This window comes from Barbus barbus (assembly GCF_936440315.1).
Source record: "Barbus barbus genome assembly, chromosome: 39".
Taxonomy (NCBI): Eukaryota; Metazoa; Chordata; class Actinopteri; order Cypriniformes; family Cyprinidae; genus Barbus; species Barbus barbus.
Window position 1 is genome coordinate 15,477,515 of NC_136717.1, and position 20,027 is coordinate 15,497,541.

The following is a 20,027-nucleotide window of genomic DNA, read 5'->3' on the forward strand; positions in this document are numbered from 1 at the left end:
TCCAATTAGAAACACTGAATCATTTTGTATGTTCACGTTTGGCTTTGTTGAGACATCTTTGGGAATGGGTTTTTGGCGAAAAATGGTGGAAGTTAACAAAACTGTTTAAATTGCTCCTAGCAAATTCATTACAAGCCATTTTGCCACTAGCAGGTATTTTCACTGAAATTAAACTAAGCTTGATAGTTGATCTCTACATTTAATAGCTTTCACAGTGATACCATAGAAGAAACATTTGGGGTTCCCCAAAGAACCTTTAAGTAAACAGTTCTTAAAAGAACATTTTAATTACATTTTTCTACTATAAAGAAACTTTTGTTCAGTAGAAAGGTTCCATGATACACCATAGATGCCACTACAGAACCTTTATGGGTGGATGGGTGCTGCATAGTGACATGGTGATACAGAAATATATCATGAAGTACTGAAGTACTGTATTGACCAGCGTTCAGAACCAGATCTATGCATTTAATAGAACAGATGCACTGTACTTTATGAAGTCGACTAAATATAGTGTACAGTAAAGAACAGCCTGTGTAAACACATAGGAGATGATTACAGAGCAAAAGAGACAGAATGAGAGAAGAAAAGATGGAAATAAAAGTGGTAATGGACAATAAGAGCCTCGGGCTAAGCTCTTTCTCTCCTTCTCTCCCTCATGTAACACAGCACTGTGCTGCTTTAGGGATTTATCTTTTAAGCCCAGTCATTAATTAGCAGTGAGAGCTGCTTGACAGGTATTACATTGTTACAAATTGGTTAATTACTGTGGTTTGTGACATGAGGCAAGGCAGTAAAGGCAGCCTTAGGATGTTTAGAGAGAGAGGAAACCACTTATTGATCCAAAGCTGAACTTTCAGTAGGCGAGGTAAAAAGCCTTCGGTTGTGATTGATGAGGCTGATGTGTTTTCTTATGTGTGTGTATAAACACCTTCTGTCAACTCTAGACTTAGAGCATCTAGAGTATATTGTGTCAGAGGTCTATTCACATTTTAATGAAGTGAATCTTACTGCCTGCGCTAGGGACATGCAAAGCTACAAATGCTTCTAGAATAAACTAGCTGGTAGGTAGTCTGAATGACTGGTTGGTAAACCCTATATAGTAATGCTGGTTTAGGGGTATGTCCACCAGCAATGATCAGATTCATTCACAGGAGATTTTTTTTTAATTCGGTCAAAAACTGCTGGACAGCATGCAATGGTCTCAAGACACATTTTTAAACAATTTGACATTTTTCTATATAATATGTTCTAACCAGGAACTACAACAATAAGGTTTTTTCTGCTGGCCCAGATGGGAAACAAGAAATTATTTTATTTTTAGCATCATATTTTAGATGTGTTTGAAAAAAATATATATTTGCTGTTTAATGTTGTTAATGGTTTATTTACAAAAATACATACATATATTTATTAGGTTTTTATTTGCAATAATAGCTGGAAATTAAAGTTTATCTCCATGAAAGCTGTGAATTCATCATCAAAACAGTGGCAAACAATGCATTATTAGTTGCATAATTTATACTAAAATAAAAATTGTTTATAATATTTAATGAATATTTTAAATACTTCAATTTAAATATATATTTTTTTTAAAAGGAAAGAAAAATATCTAACCATTCTAACCCATCCTCTGTATGAGCAATTGGGTCTCGGAAAGAAAACGGGAAAGAAAGATCGCTTTGATCCCTCTTTTCTCTGGAAGACTGGTCACTTTTCACACAAGGCCCTCCCTTGTCCCGGGCCAGCTCAGATACACACCCTCTTGTGAAAGCTCTGTCTGGGAGCTGTTAATAGGAGCTGCAGGTTTATTTTTTCAACTGGCCGCCTGTGACAGTTGCCTTTATTGTGCATTGTTGAGTCTGAGTGTGTGTGTGTTTGTGAAGGGGTTACAAATGGAGCCTACTCTCACCTTCCTGCCAGGGCAAGGGGTCAGGTCAACTGCTATGACTCCCTTCTTTCTCTAGCTTTCTTCATCATCTGTTTTTCCCTGGTGAGGAATGTGGCCCCTCAGAAGGTAGAGACCGAGAACAATGGGGGATTGTGGGGCCGTGCAGGCGTGTGTGTTTTAACACAGATATATGACCTCAGACGCACAATTGCACACACATGAACACATTAACAGACATGTGCTCATTTGGACATTTGAATGCTTTAGGGGTTTAGCACACACTCAAACACACACATTGTTTGATTGGTGGTAGTCTGGGGTAATACCGCAGTGCAACGACATCCTGTCGAGTGATTTAGCCTTCCCCTCCTGCCGTCTGCTCTGGGGCTGCTCGTATGTCAGAGCGTTCTCAGCTTTAGCCCAGGTCGGAGGTCAGCTCATGCTAAATGTGTAGCGACGGCAAGGTAAACACCAGGGCGATAGCACATCTCAGTAGGAGCACATCTGGGTACAAGGCTTCCTCGACTAGTTCTTTGACCCTTGGCCTGTGCCCTTTAACCCCTGCAGGCACCCCGGACAGCCTGGCGGAGAAAGAGCGCCAGCTGATGGGGATGATCACGCAGCTCAGCAGTCTCAGAGAGCAGCTACTGGCCGCCCATGAGGAGCAAAAGAAACTGGCTGCTTCGCAGATCGAAAAACAGCGCCAGCAAATGGAGTTAGCAAAACAGCAACAGGACCAGGTCAGCACTTATTCACCGTGTTGTGCCATGCATGTGCCATGTGTTTCTTTTTCTTTAGTTATCCAAATTTCATTAGTTATTTCACATCTGATCCTAACTAGTGTTTTTTCCAATGGCTGAAGCCAGTAACAATATCTGGAGGGCAGGATAGGCTAATATAATGTTGATAAATATATAAAGTATGTTTAATGATAACAAATGAAGTTTACACACAAATCTAGATATTAAATAAACCTGCAAGTTCTAACCAGGTACAATGCAGTAAAGCGACACGCTTGGTGAAACGCACAATGCAATCTCATCAGGCAAAAATCCTGCTCCACTTAGCTGTGTATTAATCAATAAATGTGTTCTGATAGGCTGTAATTTAGTCACTGTACAAAGCATTTTACTGTTAGAAAGGACCGAAAATAATCAATCTGATAGTTGAAGCTTGCCTCATAAATAGAAGACATGTTTTCAAAATTGACTACACTCAATGGGTTAAGGAAGCCTGTATATTTGGCTTGTTCCGGGTTCTCTCGACCCTGATAGTACTTGTTTCTCTAAGGGGGAAATTCACAATTAGATTTTGTTTATAAACAGGAGTCTTTTTTTAAACGTCATGCTGCTTTTTATGGCTGATGTTACGTAAAAGGGGATACATTTAAAGACAAAACTTTTCCGACAGGGCTTTTCCGACACTGTCATCATGTTAATTAGAGTACCACTGCTAAAATATTCAAACAAAACCAAATTAGCAAACGATAAATTAGCCAGCTTCGCTAATAATATAGCTTTGCAGTTGGATGACCAGTAAATTAATCAACCGTTGTGACCCATTCCTTCCTATCATGTCCGATTAGGACACAGTGTTATTATGATGAACATTTAAATAGAGCAGAACACAGAACAGTGTTATCAGTGAGTGAGTGAATATGTGTGTGTGAAGGAGAGGTATGGGTGTGTAACATACTAACGTTCTCCACTTTGAACCACATTCACAAAGAAACCTTCTGTTCTCTCCATCCCCCTATAAGTGTGTGTGTAACATTCAGGTCCCCTCCAGCATGCAGGCAGGAGTCTAAAGGTGTTTGCATACAGAAGAGTGTGCTTTAGCTTTGTTGTGTGTATAGTTGCTTCTGGGGAGCTCAGTTTTACAAAAGAAAACAGATCACTATTAACACATATACTAACACACCCCTGTACACACACACACACACAACGCTCCAGGACTGGGTGCCACTCCTTGGTAAATATGTATGAAGTACAAAAGCACACCCAAGAGCTTCAAATACACAGTTTTCCATCACCGTACAAGCATGTGACCCCTATCTGCACAAATAATGTCCTCTCTTATTGAAAAACAGTTTGACATATCTGACAGTTTGACATGTTCTGTCCACAGATTGCACGACAACAGCAGCAACTTCTGCAGCAACAACACAAAATCAACCTCCTGCAGCAACAGATCCAGGTGAGTCTTCATATAGATGTGCATGTCCACTTCTAGACTTGTATACATGTTTTGCGTTTATGCTTTTGAAGAGGTATGTTTGTGAGATGTCACAATGCGAGTGACTTGTCACAGTGGCACAGTGGGGTTTCATGACAATCAAACGTTGTTGTCCACCAATCAACAATCAGCCCCCCTCAACCAATCATTAACGAGCATCAGCGCCGGCGTCGAGTCCATACTCGTAGTCCTTTTGTTGAACAATCAAAATGTAGCTACAGAAACAAAGACAAAGCAACATTATGATGGAATACTATACTTCTAATTTTAAGGCAATCCGTAATGTATTATGACAACCTCAGTTGAAAAAAATCATTCAAGATAACTGACAGATTTAAGAAACTTTGATTAATGTCTAATATTAAAAATAAAAATAAATAATAAAAAAAGTCTAATTAAGAATAGCCTATTCCCCCCAATTTGTACATGCTGTTGGGAAACAATTCTCCCATGCACTTAGAATAGCATAGATGTGAAAAAGGATTTTGAACAAATTTATAAATTCATACAATTTTTGTCATAGCTACCTTTATTATAATTCTAAAAGAAATTGTTAACTGTTTAAAAATAGCTTTACATGGAGTATAGCATGCAACAATGCAGGACAAAATACTTGTATTTAACTTCCCAAAAGTATTGGATGTCAGCTACTTTGTATGTTTGTATGGTCCACAAAGTAGCTGCCTATGAAGAGCAAATCACGTTTTAAATCACAAGATTCCATTTCGGTTAATATGCTGCCTAAAAAGATAGCTACCTATATGGGCAGTAGAGAGGCAGCTCAATAAGTTTTTAGACATAGCAATCATGCAAACTGAAAAATTATTTAAATTAATCTTTTAAAAAATGTGTAGGGAATGCCCTAATGGCTGGTAAGGGAGCTTGTAGAAAACTAAACACAGACACTTTTTGATGGGTTTGTCCCAGCTGACTTATACATAGGGCAGAGAGACACTGGCCTGCTTTGTGTGTGCAGGTGTGAAGTGAATAAAGGCTTTGTGTGCAAGAGGAGATGAGATGAGTCTAATTTGGTTGATAAAATGAGACTTAGCCTTGAGAGGGACTCTGGCAGTTTTGGCCAGGAAGCCACATCACACTGAGACTATTCACACACACACACACACAGATCACTCCCGTCCGCTGGACCCCTGCCATTCTGTTTTAGCCTGACTGTGTGTGTGTGTGTGTGTGTGTGCGTGTGTGAGTGAGTGCGAGTGTGTGTTGCAGCTGTGTTTGTTTGTGTGTGCATATTCATACTACACAGCTTAGCCTGAACATGTGTATGTGAGACTTATCTGTGTCTATTTCAAAATCCGCATCAGCTCATGTCTGTATGTGTGTCAGTAGCAGCTGTGTGTGCGTCAGTCCCCAAAACACGTCCACTTGGGTTTCTCTAGCCCCGCTCGTCGCTCACAGAAACAAAGCTTCTTTTTCCCATGACTTTGCAACCTTTTCCCAAACAAGCACTTCTCCATTCAGCCCAGTGGACAAGAGTTTCTCACAGTCAACAAGGAGGAGGCGGAGGGGGGCGAGAGGAGGAGACCCTTGTTATGGGCCAATCATATATTAGCCTTAAATCACCTCCTTAAAAACACACATTTGACTTGTGTCTAACACACAGGCTGCTAACATACTGTGAGCAAACACTTGCGTCAGAGACAAATATAGCAGTCCTGAACTTTTAGAGTATGTTTAGAGTTTAATGCAAGATGTTACTGAGGTCAAAAGCCAGATTCCACTTCCAGAAGAAGGAAAATAAGCTTTAAAGTCAGCACGAAATAAAAAGTGACCCTATTTGCCTTTTTAATAAATGTTCCTGGATTTATTTTTAACAGTACTTCAGTGCATGTAATTCAAAACAACATTTTTCTTTTTGGCTTTCTTTTTGGTAACTTTTTTTTCTGCAGTCCAACCCTTGTCCTCATCAAATAATCTTTTTTACTCAAATATGAGTCACATTAAAGAAGTCAAATAGATTGTCAGTGCTATTTCATGTTGACTTTAAATTGTAGGGCCTGTAGCACATTTAAAACTCCTTGAAGAGTTACTTCTCTCCTGAAATACACACAGTTAACACATATATCCCTCTCAGTGTGGGGCCACTTCTTTAGGCTCTTTGGGGTAACATGCATACACACACTTTCATTCTTATTAAAGCTGTGTCTCCACTCAGGACCCCTCACGGGTCCCTCGCAGGACCCCTGACGGTTATCCAACCAGGAACACAGGCTCTTGGATGAAAGAATACACCTGCCGAGAAGCTTGAGGCACACGTGCATGAAATGCAGGATACATATGACGCATTTCCATGCTTAACGAGAGGTGTAAAGTTGAGAGAGACCTGTGGGCGCTGTGGCTGGGAGCTGCCCACTGGTACAGCCTCCTCCTGAGCGCCGCTGTACTGTAACACTTTCCTGCTGTCTGTTCGCTTTTCTCTTATTAGCAGCCTCCTTTCAGCACACCTCCTCCGGCTCTGCAGGGCGTCGCGCTGGTATTAGAAAATTTCCTCTACCCAGCGCAGGCGCTGAGGTGAGGCTCCTCCACTGTCAATGTGGCAGTTAACACAAGTAGCCAGACCTCCGATGAGGAGCTGTTTACGCTGGCTAATTTGACGTCGAACGTCAGCCATTTAGCATGACGGCATTAGCCGTGGCTAAAAAAACAAACACTGTTGTCGCATATTTTTGCTAACTAACTAGTTTAAGTCTTCAGACACGGTGGCGACAGAAACTGGTGGCTGCTTATAAAACACATATTAGAGTCAACCTACATTTCGAGAAAACTAACCTAATAAAGAGCTTCCACGACAGTAGCTTACACGTCAAACACAGCATGATCGCTTCCTAACTCAATCAGACTCATTTGCTGAGCGTCAGTGCCTCCTTGAGATTGTAAATCCATTTTCCCACGGAATGAGAGTTAAAAAGAAGGTTGTAGAGAAAAAAAGACAACAGGAGCGTTAGCGCATCAAAGTTAGACCAGGTCCTGTGCACAGGAGCGGCTAACCCAATTGGCTGTGTAATTGTTTAATTTTTCTCATTACACCTAAATGAATGTAATTGGTGTTTTTCCTGCATGAAGTGGCCGCACTGGTTGTGTGAACTGGTCTTTGTGCAGCACTGCGGATGACGGTGGGGGAGTCTCTCAACACATGTTCCCAACTGATATGAGGACTCACTTTACATAGGGTGGCCATGTTTTAGTTTTCCAAAAAGAGGACAGTAGGGGGCGGGGACATGGGTGGGGCTTTGTCTAACAGTATACGTAGCAAGGGTTTTTTTGTTTGTTTGCTTATTTTACTTTTATAATAAATAAAAAGACAAGTAGATAGAATAGAAAAAGAACAGATAATGCTAGTGTTAGAAGGTCATTATTTATAATAAATAACAAGAAAATAAGTAGAGAATAGAGAAAGAATAGAGAATGCTAGTGTTAAGAGGCTCTTTTTTCTTTATAAATAAAACAAGTAGTTAGAAGATGTTAGAGGGTCTTTTAGAAGTCTTTTAGAAGTTTTTTTTTATAAAAAAAAGCAGATCAAATTAGAATTAGCATTAGAATAGAGAGTGCTAGAGTTAGAGGGTCAAATGAAGATGAAAGAGAGTGTTTTCAGCCATTTCTTGAAAATATTAAGGACTCAACTGCTTGGATTGAGTTGGGCAGGTCATTCCACCAGGAGGGAACAGTTAATGTAAAAGTCCATGAAAGTTTTATTATAGGTAGAATGCAAAATGTTTCAATATAAGCATTTCAGTCAAATGTAATTTATGCAATATTTCAAACCTTTAACCCACTAGGGAAAATCAACCCATGGCAATAGTTTAAAAGTAGCCCAATTCTGTGGAATAAATGCGCACTTGGAAACTCTGCATCCAACACGAGCTGCAGGAGTCAGATTTGACTGATCACAGGTCGAGAATAAGGAGAGATGACTGACAAGACCATGCTTGAGTATTTGCTGCTCAACAAATCCTGAGCTCATTGACAAATATCTGATCTTGTAAGATGTGCTCCCTTAACAAAGAGTGCGTGTGATTGCGAAATCGAAAGTGAAAGTAAACAGCGCAAATGCTCATTCAAAAATATTTAAATACACCGCATACAGATAGTGGCTCCCTGATGCGCCAAAATTATATACAATATTAAAATGTTTAAAGGAGTGGACCTGAAAATCGCGGGAGCGAAACACATGTTGCTGGAGCAGGCGGCATCCCGGACATTTTGGGCGATTAAGAAATCCTGGCCGGACACATTTTTTGTAGGTCCAAAAAGAGGACATGTCTGGGGAAAAGAGGTCTTAAGTCACTGGGGTATATTTGTAGCAATAGCCAAAAATACACTACATGGGTCAAATTTATCGATTTTTCTTTTATGCCAAGAATCATTAGCACATTAAGTAAAGATCGTGTTCCATGAAGATATTTAGTAAATTTCTTACCGTAAATATATCAAAACTTAATTTTTGATAAGTAAAATGCATTGCTAAGAACTTAATTTGGACAACTTTAAAGGCGATTTTTTTTGCACCCTCAGATTCCAGATTTTCAAATAGTTGTATCTCAGCAAAATATTGTCCGATCCTAACAAGCCATACATCAATGGAAAGCTTTCAGATGATGTACAAATCTCAATTTTGAAAAAATGACACTTAAGACTGGTTTTGTGGTCCAGGGTCACATTACAGGTGGCATTTAAATTTACTAAAGATTATGTCATTTCTGCACAATTAGCATTATCAATTGTTTATTATAAAAATGTAAGCACCTTAGTGTGTACAATTATCAGTATATTCAACTTGAAGTAGAAATTGAAAGTAACAAAATTGCATGTTCAACCTATATCTTTGTGGCATCTCTAAGTCGACCTTAAAAGATTGACTTTTGGACAGACAATAAGGAATATTTGTGTCTGTGTGCATGTTCTGATTGTGGGAATGTTCAGTTTTCCTGGAAAGAAAACAGCAAGGGAGAGAGTGTGCTAGACAGACATGTCTAACATGCTCATTCAACTATTATTTGTAAGTAAAGATTTGGGCCACAGGATCAACAAGACATTGAGTGAGAGAGAGAATGATGAGGGAAATTCAACCTTAAAAGAAGGCATGCGCAGAAAATTCTCCAAAGTGCTATATGTTCAACAAGGAAGCCAAAAGGAAGGAAATTAGCAGATACAAAGTGTTATACGTGTCCATTTCCACCTCTACTTCCTCTCCAAGTGCAGAACAACTGTGTGTTACCTAAGCGACTGGCCCTGAGCAGCATATAACAGCCTGGTTTGTGCCTGTGTATGCGTGTCTTGGTGTGTTTGAGTGTGTGGGGAAGGCTTCTCTCAGCCCGGTGGTTGGCTGCTAATGGGAGCTATTTGAGGAAGGACACACAGGCAGAGGAGCAGATGGGCGCTGCGTTATGCCCACCTACAGCGGGCGGCTGACGCACCTCCTGCACTCACACCTAATGGGGGCCTAATAAAAGGCTGGCTGTGCAGACACAGGCTCGCCACTCAATTTCATTAGCCGCTAATCAGCCAAAGGTGCCCTTGGCTCACAGAAAAAGACCGTTCGCTGGAAAAAAATGAGAGGCATACTTGGAAAAAAAGAACGAAGGACATGAGTGAGAAAATGGACATGCGTTTGCAATTGGAAAGAGCAGGGTTGTTGTTTTGGTGGGGTTCAAAAATGCCACATTTGTCTGGAAACCGCGATCGGGCATGGAAAAGAGAGATCAGGCATCAGTCATGTGACCTCAGTGCAACTCTTTATTGGTCTCGACTTTGATCAGATTCAGTTTTTTTTCTCCATCGAATATTTCACTTTTAAAGGTTCTATATAAAAACAAACCTACTGTAAGAGTTAAGATTAGCTAATAATTTCCCAAATTTAATTTCCAAAATTTCTGGTCTATAGCTACACTACACATAATCCTGATCAAAGTAAAATCTACCTTGAATCCAACAATAAGATGAATCATTTCACTTTACTGTGGAGAACTGTGAAAAGAATTTAGCACACTATCCATCCTAAATTCCATGTGATTTTAGTAATTTGTAATACTATTTAGGGCAGATAGGGTGAATAGTATGCACATTGGGATGCAGGGATTGCGTGATTATGAGGCACCGGGCTAGACGCGCCTCATAATTAAGCGAATGCGGAGAGAGCGAGAGTGTCCGAGAGAGAGAGAAAGAGAGAGAGCGACAGTACGCAAGAGATATGTATACTCATATTTGATAAGGGTACAGCGAGCCAGTGTTGCCAGGGTCATGGTTTTCCCACACATTTGGGCTATTTTGAATACAGTTGTGGGAAAAATTACAGAGCCGTGGGTTGCGTTTTTTTGGGCTACTTTTATAATGTTCCATGGCCGCCCAAAGTGTATGTGTATGTGTACACATGTGATCGCAAAAGTAAGTTATTATAAACACTCGATGGTGGTTTAAAGTGAGTTCTGAGTTAAAGTGTACTATTAATCTCATAAATTGTCTTATGTAGCATGATGCTAATGTTAGCTCTAATGCACCTGCAGAACAGGTCCAATTCTTCTTCATAATGCATTTTATCATAATCATGTAAGGTCGCAAGAAAATGTTTTGTTGCATTTATTTAGAAATAGTTGGGTAAATGTGTACTGGGATTGAAGCGATGTGGCTTGGTAAACGTTTTATTGCCAGTATAAAGGCTGAAAATGGCTGAATAAAAACAAAAGAATAATAAGGATTATGTCTCATACTTTGCGGAGATGTGAAAGGTTCTTTTTCCTTAAACTAGTTTGTCATGCATTCCTTTATTTCAACACATTTACAGGTAAATCCTAGTATTTTAAATTTGCGATTAAACATGATTAATCACAGTCCAGGACTGTTTATCGCGATTAAATTTTTTAATCGATTAACAGCACTATATTTTTTATAAACGTTTAATACTTATTGCTAAAACAGTTTTATAAATAAAAATTTTTAATTTTGCCATTCATCTCAGAACTTGTCAGTTTGGTTGAAATCCCAATGGAGGACATGAATGGGAAAAATACTTCCAGACCCAAAGCTGCTGAAAGAAGTGACGTCGGCCCCTGTTGTGCTCTATTAGGGCCCTGATAAATACACCCTAAAGTGACATTCCACAGTCATGAAGTAACACTCTCATGAACATGAGACAACATCGACAGCTTCCTTTTTCAGTCATCAATTTTTAACCAGGTGTATAATAAGCCGAGACACTTAATAAAGAGACTCAGGAAGTAGATCCATGAATGCAAAAGCGGATTGTCCGCACGTGTTTGTTTGAGCGTGTGCACAATTTCAATTGTATTCACCAGGGACAGTCTTTTCGTACTGACGCCTGCACCAGACTGGCAGTCATCGCAGGCACTCTGTAAAAGTTAATGGCCTATGCCCACGTCCACAGGGCTAATATTAAGTGCCAGTCTGCAAGTACAGTGCATGTGTGCTAACGCTGCTATCCAGGCGCAAATTAATTATTAGTTATATGGCTATGTGTCCCCTCTTCAGCGCGAGGTCACTGAGGCCTGCCTTTAATTGCCGGAGCATATGGCTGGAAACAGATTTTAGCGGTGGGACTCGTTCTTAACCACCATTCTTGCGCACATTCTCAGATGTGAGCCATATTGTCAATGCTGGCAGCTATTGTTTCACTCATTTACTTCTTAGAGCAAATTACTCCCTAATAATAGCTCTACCTTAGAGTTTTCTCTCCTCCGTGCCAGCAAACCTGTTCACACTGCATATGTTAATTATCTGCACATCTTCATTATGTTCAAAAAGCTTTAGGTTCAAGCTGTGCCGCCTGGCGAGAGGCTTTGACTGTTTGGTGCCAACTTTCCACTTTTTCACTTTCCGTTTGTTTCTTTCAGCATTTCTTGCTCTCTTTCACCCTCTATCTCTCTCTTTTAATATCAACTATGAAAGTTGCAAAGTTAGCCACTCTCTTCTTATCCTTGACAGGTTTTTTTCCCTTTTTTTCTTTCGCCATAAACTTTTCGATTAGGCGGGGAGTTTTAAGGTTCTAGTTGTATTTTTTATGTTTTATGTATAAATAGATAAACAGTTGTTATGTTTTTTTTCTATCATGGAGCTATAGAACCAGTCTATAGAGAGCATTTTTGTCTCATTTGACATTTATCGGTTGTAAAACCCGTTCAGACCCAATTAACTGGACAGATTCCTCTGTTTTCTAAAGGTTTTTAAAAGCTTTTCAAGTAAGCCATTCTTCCGACCAGAGAGTTCAAGGAGCCAGTATGGAATTCCACAGCCAGCTGTTGGCTGATTAATAGAGCTTTACAGAGCTTGCAGCTGGAGTTGACACTTTTGTCGTAAGCTTTCTAGAATACTCCACAGTTTTCATGTGCGTTAGACAAGAAGGGAGTTCTTCTATTAGTGTTTAGGTGCAATTGAGTGTTTCACTAAACTATTACTAGTTTAATGGCAACCTATCCAATCCCTACAGTTGAGGTACTTTGTTCCAGTCTAACATTATTCTTCTTAAGTCTTCTTTGTTTCGGCCCTCTACTTTTAAACACGTCATGCTTTCCTGGTCCCAGCCAAAGTGAGTGATGCTTTGCAGGTTATGTTAACCATTCAAAGGCCATCAATTTAAATGTCCGTTGAAAACAACTAAAAAGTTTAGTCCTATTGTTCTCTAATTCATGATGCATGTCAACTGGATGCATCAAACTGCATTAACTGGCCTGAAAATGTCAATATCAGCCTCACCTACTCTGCGTGGGTAATGCTATTTGCTACATTGATTGAATAGAGAACAGCATGACGGTGTGTTCGAACGCTTTGAGGAGATCCACGAGCCTCTAATTCCATATGCACCCACACACACTTGCTTACATGTCTATGCGTTTAAGAGAAGAGCATATGCTTGTAATTTGCCACAAAACACTCCTTGCTCAAAACCACCGGAGAACACAAACACACACTTGCACATTGGCTAGCACACGCTACTGTGGCCACAGAACTGTAGCTCACGGTGAGGAGACACAGGCAGAACCAGAGGAGCATATGTCCAATTAGGACTGGAAGTTAGATCCGCACCAGCCCGTGGGGGGACCTGTCGAAATGTAACAATAAAACGCCACTGCTTCCTGATCTGGGAACAGGAGGCCTGCCGTTTGTGGTTAACCAAAATAGAGGAATGATTGCTCTGTGGTAGGAATTCAAAAACCCTCAGCCTCTGTTCATCTTAACATGCGACTGCTGTGATAAAGCACCTCCTCTGCTCTCAGAGCATGTCACTTTTGGAGCTTTTGTGCTTTTCTCGTCATAGAACCATCTGTCCTCTTCTTCTTTGGGCCTGTGTGTCTCAAGACTCTCCCTTTGCCAAAGTCTCTGGCTTGTGTTGTTTTTTTCTCCTTCCTCCTTTTTTTAATCCTGGAAACCTTGTGAAGAGGTGTGTGGCGAGTTGCCGAGCATGGTCCTCTGCAGAAATGGAGGCCAGCTGTTGTCAGAGCGTGAAGAAGCTCCTTCACATCACAATAATCAAGGGGACCAACTATCCCAAGAGCCACCCGTCCACACCTCACTTGTCCTCAGGTGACAGTTGCTGGACAAGCACCATGTTTAAACTCTCCCTAGGAGTAAACTGGCCAGACAAAGGGTAGTCCGTCTTGCAAATTATTCTAGCCAGAAAACATCCATTTAGACAGGAAGTCTAACTGACATGCAAAGCAGCCAACTACAAGTCGTTCTGCATTTATAAACCATTTAAGTGAAGAAAATATGAAATGGATGATGCCAGTTCTTGTCCAATATGGCATCAGCTGGTCAGTGATCAAACTGCGGGTGGTCTGAAGGATTTTCTTCATAGTTGACCTGTTTTGGCTAGACTCTTAGTTTATGACCAACATCTTAATTGTTTTCTTTCTATCTCTTCAGCAGGTCCAGGGTCAGTTGCCTCCACTGATGATACCCGTGTTCCCTCCAGATCAGAGAACTCTGGCGGCCGCTGCAGCACAACAAGGATTTCTACTTCCTCCAGGGTTCAACTACAAACCAGGCTGCAGTGAGTATTAAAGCAGCATTTCAGTGATGAGTTGTAAAAAAGACTTCAGTCCAGTTTATTGTTCACACTAGAGATTTCAAACCAGATTGCTGAAAGCGGAGTCTTCAACCCAATGTTGGGCAGCATCTCCCTCCTGTCTGGTGTGTTATTAAGATCAGCCAACACCACTGATGGCCATCATCTCCCGCACATGACAGACTCTCAGACTAGACAAACTCACTTGCTTTTGTGTCTCTGTATTTCTTGTTCAAAAGTAGGAAAAGGAAAAAAAAAGAAAACTTCCTCTGGGGTTTGTGTTTTTGGCCATAGCAGTCCAACTGTGAAGCAATGTGTTGTTTACCGCGAGAAACGAGGCGGCAAGTGCCAGCAGCGCAGCAGCAGAACGCTCGCGCTCTCACGGGGGGGTAGAGTGACCTGCCCCAGGTTTCTTCATATTAACACGGGCGGCCGCCAGAACACGCGTCCAATACGCCTCGCACACGCCTCCGACTCCTCTCCAACTGTACGCGTGCACACACACATCACATAGATTGCATACTCATACACACTCATGAATGTACATCTCCCTTGTGAGACGGACTGGTCCGCATCTCCAGCTCCGCCCACTGCGCTTCACAGTTTCCCAAACAAGTCCCCCCTCTTCCTCCTCCCGAAGGCCCCATCTCTCCCAACCATACACCCTCTATTTCAATTACAGCCAGCAGCACCATCAAACCCTGCCCAAAATTTCAATTACGCATGTCATTTAGTTACCATTACAGTGCCTACTCACGAGGGAGGAAGCCATCGTTTGAACCCCTTAAAACCAGAGCAGAAAAAAGGGGGATGAAATCCCTCTGGTCGCAGGGTTTGGACACTGGTTCCCACCCATTGCTCCCCGGAGCCAGGCCACGGAGCTCTTCCAGTCAGTCTGAAGATGCTGCCTCCTCGCCAACAGCAACATGTTTCCTTTCCTTAGTTTTGCTCTTTTGTTACAGCTGTACCCGGGAGAGACATAAAATAGCTGGAATATTTGTATTTGTTTAGGGACTGAGAGAAAGACGAGAAAAAAAGACAAAACACACACATCTCCACAGAATACATCCTTGAACCGGGTCCAGGGCAATCTCTAACCTAGCGGATGAGTATTTTGGGGGGAGGGAAGGAGTGTATGGGAAAAAAGTTTTGGACCCACTGATAGGAGCGTCTGGCTTATTGCTTACTGAGACAAGCTCTGATTACTCTACAAACCCCCTCGTACAGAGACTCTGGAGCATCCAAAAGTGAAGTCTTCTGCCTTGCTGCCCAATCAACAAGTGCATTTACATGCACTTTAAAGTTACATTTCAGATGGAATAAATGTATTAATTAATTTACTTTCATCAGATGCCATTTTTATTCTTTCCACCAACTGCCAAACTGCATGCACAGAATGGTGGGATATCATGGCTTCAAAACACACAAAATACAAAAAATCATTGATTCAAGAATAACAGAATTATGCTGTCACTTACCTGATATATTTTAAGACCGTCTATCTGGATAATGAGCAGATGCACCTTCTCCCCTTCTTTCTCAGAGCTTGTCTTCCAACCTCTCCCAACCTTTCTCCCTTTTCAACCAGCATCATTCCATTGTTCGTCACACTTTGAACTAAAAAAGCTGAAGATTTGAGGGCACACTCATGGTTTCTCATGTCACCGGCCTTTTCTGCGTGATGCTGATAACCCCCCCTGCCTCCTCTAGCCGAACTGGACTGACCTTTACCTCTCGGTCGTGTAATTATAAAGCCCATATCTGCAGGTGGACGCTAATAACTCTCGCTATTCACTCCTCGTGTTATGATTCATCTCTCCAACGCAGAGGCTCTTGTGCGGGGCCCGAGGAGACGGAGAGCTGACGTTACCTCGTTAATTACCGTCCTCTCCTTATCATGCCTTAGCCTTCAACTGCTATTGTGCTCGGGGTATTAGAGCTGCAGCCACACAATCAGCCTTTCATTAGAATGGAGGGGGGGACTTCACAATGGAGGTCTTTACTGACAGAAGAGAAAGCAGTGAATCTGTCGCTCCATCGAAGGAGAGGAGAGGGGGATGGGGCCCAGAGCCTGGGCAGAAGTGTGGGGAGATGAAAGGGATGGGTGATGTGTAAAAAAAATCTAAAGATTCTGACATGCCTATAATGCTCTCTTCCTCAGGTGACCCTTACCCTTTACAGCTAATCCCTACGACTATGGCAGCGGCTGCTGCGGCAACGCCTGGCCTTGGCCCTCTTCAACTGCAGGTAACGTCCATCTTGTGGTTTTGTTTGTTTCTGCGTGTTCTTGTGTGTGTGTCAGTCCTTTTGCTGTGGCGACTGTGCATTTTTCCCAACCTTTCAAACAAAATCTCTTTTTCTCCCCTCGTTATTTCCCCCTTTTTTGTTTTGTGATCCCGATAGAGAACAACAATGCCCACTGTTCTCCTCAACTCTTTTCCTCATGCCAACTGCAAGTTGCCATAGAAATGGGCCTTTGTGAGGGGCCGGAGCCCAGAGAGAGAATGCCGCACTGCTGGCTCTGGGGTGCTGATATTGTTCACTGTGGAGTGAAGGGTACCATAGAAACTGTTTTTAAGGGGGACAGAGCACAGAGGGACACTGAACAGAGAGCAAACACAAAAAGATATTATGGGCTGTCTGAATAGAGTCAAACCCTAATGCAGCCTCACTGTGCTGCTCTGAAATGGAAAACGCAGTAAACATGCATCTCCACGTCTGTCCTTTCTCCTCTTCCTCCCTAGTTTGGTCTCTGGCAGGAGAAGAAGAGAGGGGTGAAGAGCATAAATCACACTGATGAGGGGGAATAGAGGTGCACATCTGCTACAACACTGTGTTTGTGTAAGAATATTGTATTCCGACTCACTCTGGCCCAGTATGGACGGGCTGCATTGAACCCCTTGTCACCAGGTTAAGAGCCTGGCTGTTTGAGATGCATTAACCTGGGGGCCCACATGGTCTGGGACTGGCCCTTCCTCTCTGTTACCTCCCTCAGGCATTAAAGTGCCTGACTAAGAGGCCAAACTCACTATCAGCAAAAATAGATGCACAATAGAGTGAATTTTAACAGGGATTTGCACATCCGTACACACATGCAAAGATATATACCGACCTGCACATCTGTATCACAGATTAAGCATATGTAAGAGGTATAAACGGATCTCACACATACGTGCTTGCACCGAAACAGGTGGTATTCCCAGGTGCCCTCTGGATAACAGGTAATAAAACAGGATTTTTTTTTTTTTTTTTACCGTCGCTGTCTGTGCACTCACCCCGCTGTGCTCCGTATGACTGGCTTACTGCGAGAATCTTGTCCCGTCTGATTTTATCTGCTTCAGAGCTCGTCTCCATATGTTCCTTCGTGTTAAGATTCAAAAAAATCCCAGATTGAACAGCTTTGTCAGGCACAATTGGATTTCACCAGAAAAACAACTGGAAAAAAAGAAACAACAACATCCAATGCCACTGTTCTCTCATTCCAGCCTCAAATCTCCCTTGCAACACACACACACACTCACAGAGAGAGAGATTACAGCTTTGTCACAAAGAAAATTATTTACTAAGGCTAACCTAAATACAGATGTCTCGACAGAAGCACGTTGGATTTCCTCTGGGACAATTGGCGCGTCTGCGCGTCTCATCTTTAGACCCCCCAACTCGATGAGAGGCCCAAAATATTTGCTTTGGTCACTCCACAAGCCATTGTTCAGTGGTTCACGCACTTAGCCCAATGAGCTCACACTTTCAATGTGGGTACGAATCTGGCTTGCAAGACTAGAAATACTACAATACTATTTACATTTGCATTTATGCATTTGGCAGACATTGCGTTTAAGATTCTATCAGTTTGGATTTCCTGGGAATCAAACCCATGGCCTTTCTAGCATCATACCGTTCGAGCTAGGGGAATGCTTAAATATATACATATACATACATACATACATATATATATATATGTGTATATAGTATATACATACATACATACATATATATATATATATATATATATATATATATATACACTATATTGCCAAAAGAATTGGGTCACCCCCTTCTAGTGAACATGTTCACTAGAATTACTACTTTAGTAATTTATATGAGTACAACTATATTATAGCAACAGTTTTGACAGGACCCTTTTCTATTCTAACATGACAGTGGTGATGATGAGTTTTTGGCTCAAGGTCTGCATATAAAGTCACACCAGAGGAGTCAGCTGGGATTAGGACTTGCCTTTCTGCAGACCAGTCAAGTTCTTCCACACTGACTGAATCAATCATGTCTTTTTGAACCGTGCCTTATACACAGAGGCACTGTCATGTTAGACTAGAAAAGGGTCCTGTCCAAACTGTTGCTATAAAATTAGAAGCACACAGTTCCGTAGAATATCATTATATGCTTTAACATTAAAATTTGGACTCATAGAAAATACTAAAGTAGTCAAACATGTTCTTTAGAAGGGGGTGACCCAATACTTTTGGCAATATAGTGTATATGTCAACCGAAAACATAATGCATTCTGTCACCTGCAGTGTAGACATGTTGATTATAATTTGTAGTGCAGTCATTTAACTTTATTACATTGTCATTTGCTTCTTGCATCCTATGTAGTGTGCATGTCGAGTATTCAGAGAAATTGTCTTTAGATTATGTTTCAACACACCTGCAATCGCCAGATGAACAAAGACACATCTGTGTGAGACTGCTCACCTACACAATGGGCATTAAACAAGACCTTTAAGTGTGTGTGTCTGAGTGAGAGGAAGTCATTGCATCAGGGTCACTATCTTCAAGGTGTTTGCCATTAGTCACTGCAGCGTTCTTTAAACCTGGCCACAAAAACACTTTTCACAACTGCAGCCACAGTTCACACTGGCCTAATATTCTATTACCAGCTAAATTAACCTGTTTAGCCCACCAAAACCACACACATATACGCTGAGGGATTGTCTTGTCTCAGGGACAGTGACTATGAAAATGTGGGAATAAAGAAAGAGGGAGAGATGAGAAAAGGAGGAGTAGAAAGGTATGAGCTGTAAGCAGCAGTACTGAAGAGGTATAAAGTGGGTCAATGAGGAGGTCAGCCATCATATGTAGAGGCAGATGTTAGACCATATTGCACCGGATTACTGCAGCACACAGCAGAACGAGCAGAGAAAGCGAGAGGGAGACTATTAAATGCCTTTTATCAGCCATAAGAAATAGTACATACCTGTATTTCCATTTGTAGTTCAAACCCCCAGCGATTTATTTTTTTGACAGGCACTTGTGTGCTCACAATGATAAGCACAGTCAATTCCTTCCAGATAGCGATCTGGTGGCATTGTCCAAGCTCGATGAGGTCAGTGACACTGTTAATAGATAGCATGGTTGGATTGATCCTGTCCAGCTTGCCCTATCTGCACTACAACATAATAAGCTTACACAACATTCTCAGTGTACCACACAATGGGAATGTTATTTTGACTCAAAGCTTCCCACAAGCAGAGCTAAAACCTGGACTGAGGACTGAGTCTCTTCCCTGACAAACCGAAAAAAATAATTAAGTAGAAAAGAGAAAAAAATTATCCTACCTCACAATAGATTTTAATTTGTATTTTTGTAAGCACTAGCTTTAGCACTAATTGACACTTAGGGAGGGAGACTTCTTGGCAGCGGCTTCAGTCAGACGCAACTCATGTCGAAGTTCATCCTGCCTGGCGCACTAATCAAAATGGCACACAACTCGACAGCCAATGTTTAGTTTAGCACAAAAAAAAATTACAACAAGAATAAGAAGAATTGATGATGACAAAGAAAAAAGCATGAGACGCACAATAGCCAGCGGTGACCAAAACGACAATAGCTTAGAGGATCACTCCGAAC

General features: G+C 41.4%; 1 protein-coding gene across 1 annotated transcript in view; it reads left to right on the forward strand.

The window, feature by feature from the left end:
• The window catches only part of sox5 (SRY-box transcription factor 5), a 78,916-nt gene that overhangs the window by 40,394 nt on the left and 18,495 nt on the right, over positions 1-20,027 (forward strand). Inside the window, exons 5-8 of the mRNA XM_079399601.1 lie at positions 2,459-2,631; positions 4,019-4,087; positions 14,018-14,144; positions 16,321-16,406. Of these exons, the coding sequence (XP_079255727.1) occupies positions 2,459-2,631; positions 4,019-4,087; positions 14,018-14,144; positions 16,321-16,406 (455 nt within the window). The remainder of the gene's footprint in view (positions 1-2,458; positions 2,632-4,018; positions 4,088-14,017; positions 14,145-16,320; positions 16,407-20,027) is intronic.